At 34.6% G+C, this 12,303-nt stretch overlaps 2 protein-coding genes across 2 annotated transcripts in view; both read left to right on the top strand.

Annotated features, from left to right (window-relative positions):
* LOC111778671 (alcohol dehydrogenase class-3-like) overlaps positions 1–871 on the top strand; it is an 8,476-nt gene extending 7,605 nt beyond the window's left edge. Inside the window, exons 8-10 of the mRNA XM_023658628.1 lie at positions 43–138; positions 227–388; positions 564–871. Coding sequence (XP_023514396.1) covers positions 43–138; positions 227–388; positions 564–680 — 375 coding nt within the window. The 3' untranslated portion in view covers positions 681–871. The remainder of the gene's footprint in view (positions 1–42; positions 139–226; positions 389–563) is intronic.
* A 1,409-nt stretch (positions 872–2,280) lies between these two features.
* Positions 2,281–11,390, top strand: LOC111778042. The gene is made up of 19 exons (XM_023657653.1): positions 2,281–3,112; positions 3,725–3,922; positions 4,278–4,361; positions 4,957–5,016; positions 5,950–5,994; positions 6,535–6,734; positions 6,832–7,126; positions 7,329–7,438; positions 7,536–7,632; positions 7,729–7,908; positions 7,982–8,071; positions 8,550–8,612; positions 8,755–8,829; positions 9,716–9,766; positions 10,116–10,193; positions 10,321–10,455; positions 10,546–10,653; positions 10,741–10,806; positions 11,040–11,390. Exons 1-19 carry the CDS (start codon positions 2,759–2,761, stop codon positions 11,181–11,183), a joined length of 2,433 nt encoding a protein of 810 aa, XP_023513421.1. The 5' UTR covers positions 2,281–2,758; the 3' UTR covers positions 11,184–11,390.
* The last annotated feature ends 913 nt before the right edge of the window (positions 11,391–12,303 follow it).

The following is a 12,303-nucleotide window of genomic DNA, read 5'->3' as shown; positions in this document are numbered from 1 at the left end:
GAATTTGTGAACCCAAAGGAACATGACAAACCAATTCAGCAGATCATCGTTGATCTCACGGATGGCGGTGTTGACTATAGTTTTGAGTGCATAGGGAATGTCAATGTGATGAGATCTGCTCTGGAGTGCTGCCACAAGGCGAGTGGCATAACAAATTTGAATGACTTGATATATCAATTGAAGTAGCTAACATAAGATTGTGAACGTGCATGCATCTTCTTACCAGGGCTGGGGGCAATCGGTCATTGTGGGGGTCGCAGCATCTGGCCAGGAAATATCCACGAGGCCTTTCCAGTTAGTGACTGGTCGTGTCTGGAAAGGAACAGCTTTTGGTGGTTTCAAAAGTCGTTCTCAAGTGCCTTGGCTTGTTGAGAAGTACTTGAAGAAGGTATCTTCAGCTTTTATTTTGTTTTTGTTCATCTTTTAGAAAAATAAGTTGACAATTGTACTTGTTTATTAATTGCACCTTCTGAAAACGTCTGCAAGATTTTGAAACCATAGCAACAAACACTTCTACTTTTCAAAGGTTTAAGATGCTTATTACTATCTCATCCATGCTGCAGGAAATCAAAGTCGACGAATACATAACCCACGAGTTGACCCTGGAGGAGATCAACAAAGCCTTTGATCTGATGCACGGAGGCGATTGCCTGCGGTGCGTTCTTTCCGCCCATCCCTAAACTAGAACAAGAATCTCTGTTTCTTCATTATGCAAGTTTCAGAAATAATGCTGTTGAAATCTTATGTGATGTTTCATTGGTTCATGTGTGTAATGAATGATGTTTTAGCTTTATTCTTAAATTTGGTACGAGTATTTGATGCCTCTATGATTCAAAGCAGTGTTCCATTTAAGTTAGGATGGTTTTGATGATGATGAATGTGTTAGGTCATTTCATTGAAAATCCAAGTACTGTCATTCCTTGAAGTTCTGTGATTCTCCTAGTAGTTGTGTTCACATGGGAAAATGAGGCACCTAAAAGATATAGTGGAAATGGGATAGGTGTTGCTTCTTTGCTCTCATCCCAAGTTTCTTATGAAACTAAAACCTTCCACAGCTTTCCAAAAGTTTCACAATTTATTTTTTATAGCAATGTTTGAATGAACGTTTATCTAGACAAACCATGCATGTGCCTCCCTACTTCCACCTACGACAATATTGCATGCTTTAAAACTTTTCCTTTTCGAGTTCTTTTCGAGTTCTGTTTCCAAAAAAAATTCTAGTATTACGGGAGTATGCATCACCATTCCATTCATCGTTATATTTCTACCATGTTTCTGTCAATTTTGTGTCAAATATATTTGTGTCAAATAGATTTGGAAAAATTTATAGTTCACTAAATTTGTCCAAACATTTTCATAGGTAGACATTTATCCATCCCATAAATGTAGTGAACAAAGCATGTGCTCTACTTACATTTAATTATTTAAACATCAATGACAATAGAGCCTAAACTTGTTCCATTTCACATCTTAACAAATTATATATGTATAAAGTTTCATTTCACGAAGCTTCCTAATTAATGCTAAATATTTAGGTGACTCTGTTTTTTTTCTTTTTTTTTTTTCATTTCATAAATAAAAATGGAACGAGCATGAAATTAAAATCTAAGTCTTAAATGAATTAGGCAAAATAATTGAAAAGTAGATTCCATTCAAAAGCGAATAATAATAAAGTCAACTTGGCTCCTCTAAATCATGATAGATTTTTAAAAATTAGAAAATTTAAGAATTAAATTTATAATTTTGACAAACAAATAAATATAAACCTGTTCCTAAATCTTTAATTAAACTAGTTTATTTCACGTAAATCAATTATGAACATTAATTGCATGTAGATGCGCGTAAAATAAGAAAGGGCCGCGCCAAAATCCAACGGTGGACATCAAACCGTAACGGTCGCGCCAAAATCAACGGCAGAGAATTTGAAAATCTTCGGAAAGTGGGCCCAGATTTTCCGACCGGTGAAAGTCGTAGTTTTTTGCTAAACGACACGTCGGCTTTCTCACAACAAAGAAATAAAAATTTAAATGTGAAAATATAGTTGAATATATAATTTTATACAATATGATTATTAAAATAAAATGTTAGAAAATTCTCTCTCTCTCTCTCTCTCTCTCTCTCTCTCTCTCTCTATTGGTTTCAACAAAACTTCCTTTCTTTGTTTGATTTGTTTCCTATTTTTGATGAATTTCTTCTCCATCTCTCCTCCGCTTCCGCTCCCTCCCAACACCAACTTCCAAACTCACATTCCTTCGTTCGTTCATTCGTTCATTCTTTCATTCGTTCATTCGTTCATTCTTTCATTCGTTCATTCGTTCATTCAGGTGATTTCTGCCATTTCCACCATATCTTCCCCCATTTCTCTGTTCTTTATTTCTCTGCACTCTTTCCCATTTCACGTTTTCAATCATCATTTTCACTTCTGCAAATCCAATCCCATTCATAACTCGCCTCTTGCTTCCTGTATCTGTTTCCCTTCCCTTCCGTTTGCTACCTCAGGGGATTCCTTCTTTTTCCTGTATGCCTTGAACATTCACGTGCTGATGCACTAGACGTGGATTTTCGGGAATGTTTCAGCTTCTTTTTCACTTGGGGGGTGGTTTAATCCATGATAATCGTGTTTTCAGAGGGACCTCGTTGTGAATTTGGTTTTGTTTTCCATCTGCCTCTGCTTCAAAATCATTGGGGGATTGAGAATGTAATGATGGAGCTGATTAATTGGTGCAATGAGCGTTGATGATGAATTGATTGTTTAAGAATGGAGACTAAGGAAGATGGCGAATTGGCGGACGAGCGGCCTCCGTCGCCTGTCTGGGCGTTGCAACAGTTCTCGGAGGAGGCGTTTCGGGTGGCCGGTGAAGCTCTCAATAGCGTTTATCATGGGGGCACCGGGTTGCAGGACGCGGGGATGGGACATCGACGTGCTAGGAGTGAAATTCCGAATGCAAAACACAGACGATCCAACAGTATCCAGAGATTGAAATCCCATGTGCAGAAGGCTTGGGGATGGGGGAGAGACACACGCGATGACGATTACGCCTTCTATAGTTTCGATCCTGAGATCATGGCGAACCAAAAACGTCAGTGGTATCAGTTTCACTCCAAAACTCTGGTATCTAATTGATTCCATGTTTTCTCTATTCTTTCTGCTACAACTTGGTTTTTTCCGGGTTTCGAGACTGAAGCAGGACATGTTTGTTTTCGATACAGAAAAAACGAGTTATGTTTTTTAATGCACGTTTTGGGTGATGTTATAATGATGCAATACCCTGTTTTATTTCCAAAACCAGGCTCCCCTTGGACTGAAGTTTTTCAATGTTCTCAAATATTTTCTACTTCCACATGGTTGTAAATTAGTCATGTATAAAAATGTTCTTGGAATTACTGCTGTTCTGCTTTTTCAATGTTTATGATAATCATCATCCACTGCTCTTATGGAATTTCCTCATATGACGTATACAAATATGATTAGTTCAGATTAGCGTTAAAATGGCTGAACTGTTATGATTGAGTAGAAAAAAATGAGTTGGTAGTTCAGTCTGAGATGAAACTCGTAATATAAGATGGGTATAACTATCCAGTTGCATGTGGATGAGGCGAACCGGTGCTCCAACAGATGTCGGATGATTGCATGGTTTTTATTAAGCTAAATGTATCTACTATGGTTGGATAAATAGGAAAAGAAAAATGATAGGATTAATTTTAATATGTTCATATTTTATAGGACGGTGTATACCAGGAGCCCACCTCTCTCTTTGAACACTTCATTATTGCGGGGCTCCATCCGGATACTAACCTTGAGACTGTGGAAAATGCATTTGCTAGAAGAAAAAAATGGGAGTCACAAAAGAGAAATGCTGAGATGACAGATATCAGAAGGTTAGAGAATAGAGGGCCACCAGTTCCCCTGCTGGAACCTCAGGTTAACTCTTTATCTGGATCAGTAGTTTGGTAGAACTCTTTTCTTTCCATTGTAGAATGATCCATTGTGTAGTGAGTTAATTCTTTGTAATGATATTTGAGATCCTTCTTTTTTGTTATGCCTACTGAAAACTTAGTTTGCTTAAGAAATCTACTCGCATAAAATTTGGGATGAAGGTTTTGAAGACCAATCGGGTCCCCATTTCTATAGGACACCTCGTTCATGTTTATTTTTGGCATCTCACTGAAGCAAAGCAGTTGAGAAGTAGGTTGAACAACATGACAAGATGGTCAACTATTTCATTCTTGCGTTCGTATATTTGCATGTTGATGAAATCATGTACTTGTATCTACAGATTCTTTTTAAGTATCCACCGGGGAAGAGGCTGCCAATGCGTATGAAGGATTTGTCTGCCTTTTGTTTTCCTGCAGGTGTTAAGGTGAGCTATTATCCATCAGCCATGATGTGTTAAGGAAGGTTAGGCTGGTTAAATGTTATCCATTATTCATTATATTGCTTTTATCCATTTATGTGAAAATCAAAATCTAGGAAACCAGGTGAAGTATATCTGCAAGTGTCAAATTTTATTCTCTATCACCAACATGTTCCATATAATTTATATGTTGATCAGCGTTTGAATTTAAAATAAGCTATTTGTTTACAAATCAATGGTTAAATGTGAATAAACTATTGTTGTAGTGTTCAGCAGATGTGAGTTATGATATTTTTTTTCTTTGGGAATTTATACCATTAATGAATATCTTGAATGAAAAAAATAGTATATGATGACAATTAATTTCTAAAATAAATTAATGGTATCATTAAGGTATCATCTTTCCCTCTACTTATTTTGTGGATTATTGTGCATTAGGTAGTAGTTTACGTTGACCGTGCTTTTAACTTCTCATTAATGTTCTCTTTGAATCATAATGGCCTTAATGTTTAATACTGACTTGATCGTTGTAGTTTGTTCTATTTTCTGGAAATGTTTGTTCACTAGTAGAATGAAATTTCACACATTGACTCTAATGCAGGCACAATTGATGGAGAGGACTCCATCACTCAGCGATCTGAATGAAATTGTTTATGGTCAGGTACCTAGTGCCAATATTAATGTATTTTGTCATGTCAACTTAGCGTATATATGCCTTCCTCCGTCTACTTTTCTCTCTGCTCCTAGACGAGTTTAATCATCCAAACATGGAACTATAACAGTAAGATCAAGTATAGACACTAGGAAATTGGCAACCAGGTTAACTTTCATAACTAAACTTAGGTGGGTTACATTTGAACAGTCGACTGGGTCTGTTGGGTTGGATGAAATTTTATAAGTTATCTTCTGTATTATCATTTGGCAGTATATATTAATATATATTTAACCCTTTGGATTTCTTTATATTACCCATTTTTCTTCATCGTATTTCTTAAACATAATCACGTGTCTGTACCCATCTTGATATCTTCCATCAAATCATTCGGCTCTCCATTATTGTTCTGTATTTTGACTCTTTTAATAAACCTTTTTCATTGGAACAAAGTTTTATGAGCACATCAATATTTTCTTCTTCCTTTTATGGTGTAGACAATTTTTATTTTTAAGATGTCATAAAAATCTATCATCTCTTGCATCTGGTTGTATATTTATCTTTGATGATCATAGTGCTTGTAACGACATAAGAAATGGTAATGCTTGTAATCTGTCCAAGTGAATCAACTCATTTGTTTAATAAATGTGTGTAGCTTCCTTGTTGCCGTGGATCATACAGTTAGCCTTGTTGATCCATTTAGAGCATCACTTAAACACATATGCAAATGGAACCACTGTTCTTGGTGATCCTAGTTTCCTTCTTTTGTAGTTCTAAGCAGTAGTAAAGTATGGTTTGATGAAGTTTATCCTTGCTTTGTTTTTTTTTTTTTTGTTGAGGATGTTTTTGAAGAGTAAATTATTTTTAATTTATTCATAAGCTGTTAATTTACTTTTTAGTTTCCAAAAACATAATGATGCTAGCCTCTTCTATTTGTCACAGGAACATTTGAAAAGAGATGATTTGGCATTTATTTTTTCTCTTAAGGTAAATTTTGTGATTGCCTCCTCAGCTAATCTTGGATCTAAAGTTCTTTTTGTCACTAGATATATGTCTAAGTTAAATGATGGACGTATTTCTTTTCAAATTTTCTTTGACGTCCTTGATCTTTGATGCAAGACTGTGATTCATGAGTAAATACAAGATTCACATGCCTTTTGATTTCTAGTCGAGTTACTACTTGGTTGTATATTATTTTAATTGTGTTTGCAAGTTTACGATAACATCTTCCTTTTCTTCTTTGCATTGATTTCAAATCTTGAAGTATTGTTCAGATGGCTTTCTTTTACCTATTGTCTTGTTGTGGAAGTGTAAAATAATGACTGAAATTAAGTTTCTGAAACTTGAACCATCCCAGTTCTTTTCTTTTCTTGGGATTTTGGTGCGTATTTTTTATCCACTCTTTATCTAAAGCCATTTTATCTTTTCAAGTGGGAGTTTCTTTGATCTTTTTACTCACTTCCATATGCTTATTTCATAGAAGAAATAGGAATAAATGGTGGCTGAAGCTACTTTCTTTTCCTTCAGGTTGCCAACAATTCAACTCTTTATGGTGTGTGCTTACATGTGCAAGAAATTGTTCAGAGGCCACCCTGTATTCTAGGCATCTCAAATTCTCTTTCTAATTCTTCTGGACTATGCAGCCGTTTTTTGGTTTCTGCACCTCGCTGCTATTGTCTGTTAACCAGAGTACCTTTCTTTGAGTCACACTTTGAGATGCTGAACAGGTCCTTTGTAATTCTGTTTCTCTAAAGGACAAACAGATTCAAGATAGAATAATCTGGGATCTAAATAACTCAACCTTTGTTTGGTTATTGTCTGCAGTGTAATAGCCCAGGAACGTTTGAATCGTGTAACTCAGTTTATTAGTGAAATTTCTCTCACTGATTATGTGCCATCAGTGTCAAGTTCAAATCACAGTGCGAATGTCGACTCTCCTGAAAGGGAGTCCACAAGTGAATGGATGGCATCAGCAATACCAATTGACAGTGCAGTGGCCCTTACTGCTGCTGCTGCAGGACTTATATCTGATGATGAGATCTTAACCTCTTCAACGAAGATGTCAGAACCTCGATCTCCTGAAAGTAGCACAACCAGCGACACTTTGGATTTGAGTCAAGTAAGGAAAAACAAAAATGAGTGATTAAAATTTCCTTTACGATAGTTTGAGGCTGCAAGAAAGTTCTCAATTGTACCAATGTAGAATTGTTATAAGGACTCTTCTAAAAAACCTCAATTAATATTAGATGGCACGTGTAGTTCCTTTTGTGGTTATCTTTTGGTGATTGCTGAGTTTATAGCTGTCTTCAATTTTTTGGAAGCTGGAAAGAAGTAATGGAAGTTGCGAGAGTGGTCACCTATGCGCAGAGGGATCTTTCTCATCAAGACATCGTGCATTAGAAAGCCTAGGGAGTTCCGAATACCTGTTCAGGTGGTGATTTACCCTGATATCTAATATGCTCATATATTGTTAGTATAAGACACCTTTTCCCCAGTTCCAATTTCAGTGATATCATATCATATGGCAGTCCAGTTAGAAGTGTGGCTTCACAAGATGAGGATGATGATCTTTTTCCAAATTGCGAACAGGAATACAGTGATGACTTGATAATGGAATGGGCTAGGGTTGGTTGATTTTGATTGCCAATTTTCCTTGAATGACTAGTTTCTTTTTAGATTATTCTTGATCTAATCATTTGCTTCATGGTTTTGTTATGATAGGAGAATAAGTATGACGTGCTACAAATAGTCTGTGGATATCATTCTCTTCCTGTTCCTGAATGGGGATGTGAATTATTATTTCAACCTCTAGAACATTTGCAATCTATTCAATATAGAAGACCTGCAATTGCATCCCTTGGATTTTGTGAAAAATATCTAGACTCGTTGAACCCCATTGAGGTATTTCTCTTGTTGCTCTTTGTTCTTATGGTGTGTTTAGCATCACTTTAAGGGGCGATTAAATCTGTGATAGGTCAAAACAAAGTTGGCTACAGCTGAAGAAACTCGTGCCTTGTCAATGTGGACAACAGCCACTCTATGCCGAGCTCTCTCTCTTGAAACTGTAAGCACAATGCTTTTCAGTTAATTCTGCAGGTCCAAAAATTTTGCACTTCTATTAGTTTTAGAATGAATTCTCGCAACTCCCTTGCAGATTCCTTAATTCAATTAACTTATTCAAGTATACGGTTGTTTTGTCAGTTAATATTGTTTCCCCTATCTTTTTCCCTGAGCCTAAAATGCTTTGTTGTTACTTCATTTTTACGTCATGTCATGAGCTTTCTCTGCAATGTTTATTCCTCAAGATCTGTTTCTTTATTTGGGACTACTTGACGCAATATTGAGATCACAGCTTCTTGACAACCAATAGCTTTGTGTCCAATAACTTGAGTGCTTCTTTTGTGGGTTGGTTTTTGAATGCCCTTGGTACATTTTTCCATATTCTGACTTGAGTGCTTCTTAAATTTTCGAAGTACGTTGATTTCAAGCATTTGAAAATTCTTTTTTCATGATTTAGAAGTCTGATCACGTCGTCTTTTCAGGTTTTGCAATTGGTTGCAGGGATTTTATTAGAAAAACAAGTGATACTAGTGTGTCCGAACTTGGTATGTTAGTCCTATTTTCTTTTTTCTTTTTTGGTTCACTTATAATCTTGTGCTTAGTTGTTTATATCTAGCTCTTCATTATTCTGACTACAATGAATTATTTACTTGATTAGATGTTCATTCATTATATCAATTAGTGCAGGGTCTACTTTCTGCTACAGTGTCATCCCTTGTTCCTATGATTTGCCCTTTCCAATGGCAAAGTTTATTTCTTCCGGTACGTTCATTGATATTAATCCCTCTACTAAACCATTTTTCAAATTTTTATTCATTTGAACCACCTATTAACATCAATAATAACAACCACGTGCATTTTGCACAAATCAGCGATGTTTATATGGTGTTGGAAATGGCCTAACCATTTCACCTTGTTGTAGAGGATATATAATTTTTGAAATAAAATCTCTATTTGAACTTTGATGGAAGTCTTTTGAATGGTAAGTCTCTTTGTCCAATGAAGTGCATGCACGCATGCTCCTCTGTGCCTTGAAGCCTTGAAATATGTGTGTGTGTGTATTTTAATTGATTAACTAAAAGTACAATTTCTCCCAAATTTTTTTAAAAATTCTGATTTATTAGAATTTTCATTATTTTATTACACGCAATATTTTGATTATTTTATTATACACAATACTATCTTTTTCAGCTTGTAAAAAAATTGTTTTCATTTTTCTTATATGGCCTAAAAAAGCCTGTAAGCTTTGGAGAGTTATTGCACTTTTGTGTGTCAGACTTTAAAAGCACTACTTTCTGGAGTAGAAAATCACCGGTTACGTTTGCTTCTCCATAGGACACAGTATTTCTGGAAAGCCCATTCTGAAGTAATTATGATTGGTTGGATTGAATGAAAGATGTACTCTTCTTTCTTATGCACGTCATTTAATAATTCACATTCACAGTACTAATTCAAAACTCAAAAACAGAGGTATGGGTCGTATTTTGAAAGATGCTTCACCGTCCTTGCAAATTTCTAAGAGGAATGCAATACTTGTTTAATATTTTATTATGTTGTCTTAATTTTACCTCCCAAATGAGGTAAATGGAAAAGTAGAACTTGCTTGAATTATTACTTCCCAGGTCATGCTCGTCTCGATAATTTTCAGGTTCTACCAGGAAAAATGTTTGATCTCCTTGATGCACCTGTTCCCTTTATTGTGAGTATAACATTGATTTATTTTATCTAAATTCTTTCTCACGTTTAAATGCAAACTTTTTATTTGTGGGCTGATCAGAGGCAGTTCATTTTGAAATAATGGGATATTTTATTAGAAACCTATCTCCTCGATATCATAAGCTAGATGATTATGAATCTTTTAATGGATTTAGCAATAGGCAATTCTCTTATTGGTACATTTCATTTTATCAGTGCTCTTCTTGTAGCTCTGAGATTTAAGTCTGAAATAGAAAGTTCATTGATCTGGATGTTTGAGCAAATAGGTTAAGGTTTGTTAATGAATCCAGATTATTTTATAACATCGGCTTCCCCATTTGGTAATTTCTCAGGTTGGTACACTAAATAGACCAACGGATGTAAAGATGAAGACGTCTAATCTAGTTGTTGTTGATGTGGTTAAGGATCAGGTTAGGTGGAATTTTGCTGATCCTTTTGTTTTTCTTCACCATGTTTATGCATCAATCAGATTCTAAACAGATTTTTAAAGCCACTAATTAGTTTCTGATGTTGGTTTTCAACTTCCTGTTCATTCAGGTGAAAACATGTTCCTTACCAACACTTCCACGACACAGAGAACTAGCCTCTGAGCTTGGCCCGGTCCATGCGAAATTGGCTAATAGGAGTTCAATTGCCAAAAAGCATCCTGTATATAGGTGCAACGAATATCAGGTTAGTATTGTTGGTTTAGCTACTTATTTTTCTTCTACTCCAATGCCTTGTGCTTATACTCGACTCTCAGATGTAACTTTGAATTTGCAGACTCAATACGCTACCCAGTTCTTGAATGTCATGAGGCAATACATGGACTCGCTGTGTTCAAATCTTAGATCTCATACCATAACTAGTGTTCAATCAAATAACGACAGGGTCAGATAATCTACATTCTTTTATACTTTAACATCCCATAGCCAACCAATCTCTATAGCTCTTAGCTCTTTGTTTTTATGATTTCAGGTTTCTTTACTTCTTAAAGATAGCTTTATTGACTCGTTTGCTAGTAAGGACCGACCATTTATTAAGGTGATTTCCACTTCTCAGCTTGATTTCTTAGCCATTTCATTAACGATACTTTTATAGCTGAATCTCATGTGCATCATATTTTAATAATCTTACAACTGTGTTTCTGTTGGGTCAAAAACACTGAGTTCTTTCAGCTTCCTAAACAATAATCGCCTAAAACAATGAAAGAATTCGAAATCAAAACAAATGTGTTCATCCAAATAGTTGAAAATGATGTGATGAATTGTTTGCAGCTATTAGTAGACACGCAGCTTTTCAGTGTTCTTTCAGATTCTCGATTGTCGAGCTTTGAAAATGGGTTCGGTGAAGTGAATGCTTCCCCAACTCCAAAGGCAGAAGTAGAAGTACAACACAAAGTGCAGATGAAGCATCACTAGAGGTTTCCCTTGGGACCCATTAATTTGCAGCTCAGCTGTTTTTAGTCAAATCAGTTTTGTAACATAACATTAATTAATAGCAACACTGAAAATATCTTAATTCTTTTCTTTTTTTAGTGAGGAGAAATAGATATGTAAGTTTGTGAAAACTCTCGTGTAAATCTTGGTTACTTCAATTCCACCATGATAAATAAGTCGATGCACATACTCATTGTTCTATTCATTCCAAGGCTATATTTGAAAGTAGATATGTCTATTTAAATTGAAGTCGGAGTTGACTAAATAAAGGTGAAGATGATAATTATATTCTCGTCTTTACTCGATTCTAATTAATTTAATTAATTTTCTAGGATACTTGCATACATTCATGATAAGGTTGGTAGACACGTTTTATAATAAATTTTTTTTAAATAAAGTATATTTAGTCTTTTAAATTTTTTATCCAAATATATTTCTTTCTTTAAAAGAAAGTTACAACTTAAAAAAATTAAACTATGATTCCCTAAAAAAAAAATTCAAATAAAAAATATTATGAAATTCTGATCCCTTGATTCCAAATCTGCAGTTTTTTTTCTCCCTCAAATTCAAAAAACGATAACAAACGGCATTAAATTAATTAATTAATTAAAGCAAACATGATATTATTGTTGACCACAGAATAATTAAGAATTAATATGTGGCATAGTAATTCCGCCACTAATTCTAATTGCTTAGCATTTATTATTTTTGTAATAATGTATAATTATGATTGAAATTGCATAAAAGGCATGTGTATTACCCATAATATGCTTCAATAATGATAATGTATGTATTTTAATAATGATTCAAATCTACCCACTAATTTTTGTTATTATTATAAATACTGAAAACGCTTCCCTTATTTCTACAATTGGATGAAAATAACATTTTAAATTTATTATTGACAATTAATTATTTTTATGGACTCATTTGAAAAAACATAAATGTATTATTGTAAATACTCAGTAATTATTCCATATGCAACCCAATGCTTATTTATAAAAATAAAAATAAAAAAATAATAATCCGCTGAAAAATAATTCCATTATTCATTAATATTATTTAGCAATCACCGGAAAAAATGCACCTAAAAATATTTTAT

Source organism: Cucurbita pepo, chromosome LG17 (genome assembly GCF_002806865.2).
Source record: "Cucurbita pepo subsp. pepo cultivar mu-cu-16 chromosome LG17, ASM280686v2, whole genome shotgun sequence".
NCBI classification, from domain to species: Eukaryota; Viridiplantae; Streptophyta; class Magnoliopsida; order Cucurbitales; family Cucurbitaceae; genus Cucurbita; species Cucurbita pepo.
This window is presented reverse-complemented; position numbering and strand designations above follow the sequence as displayed.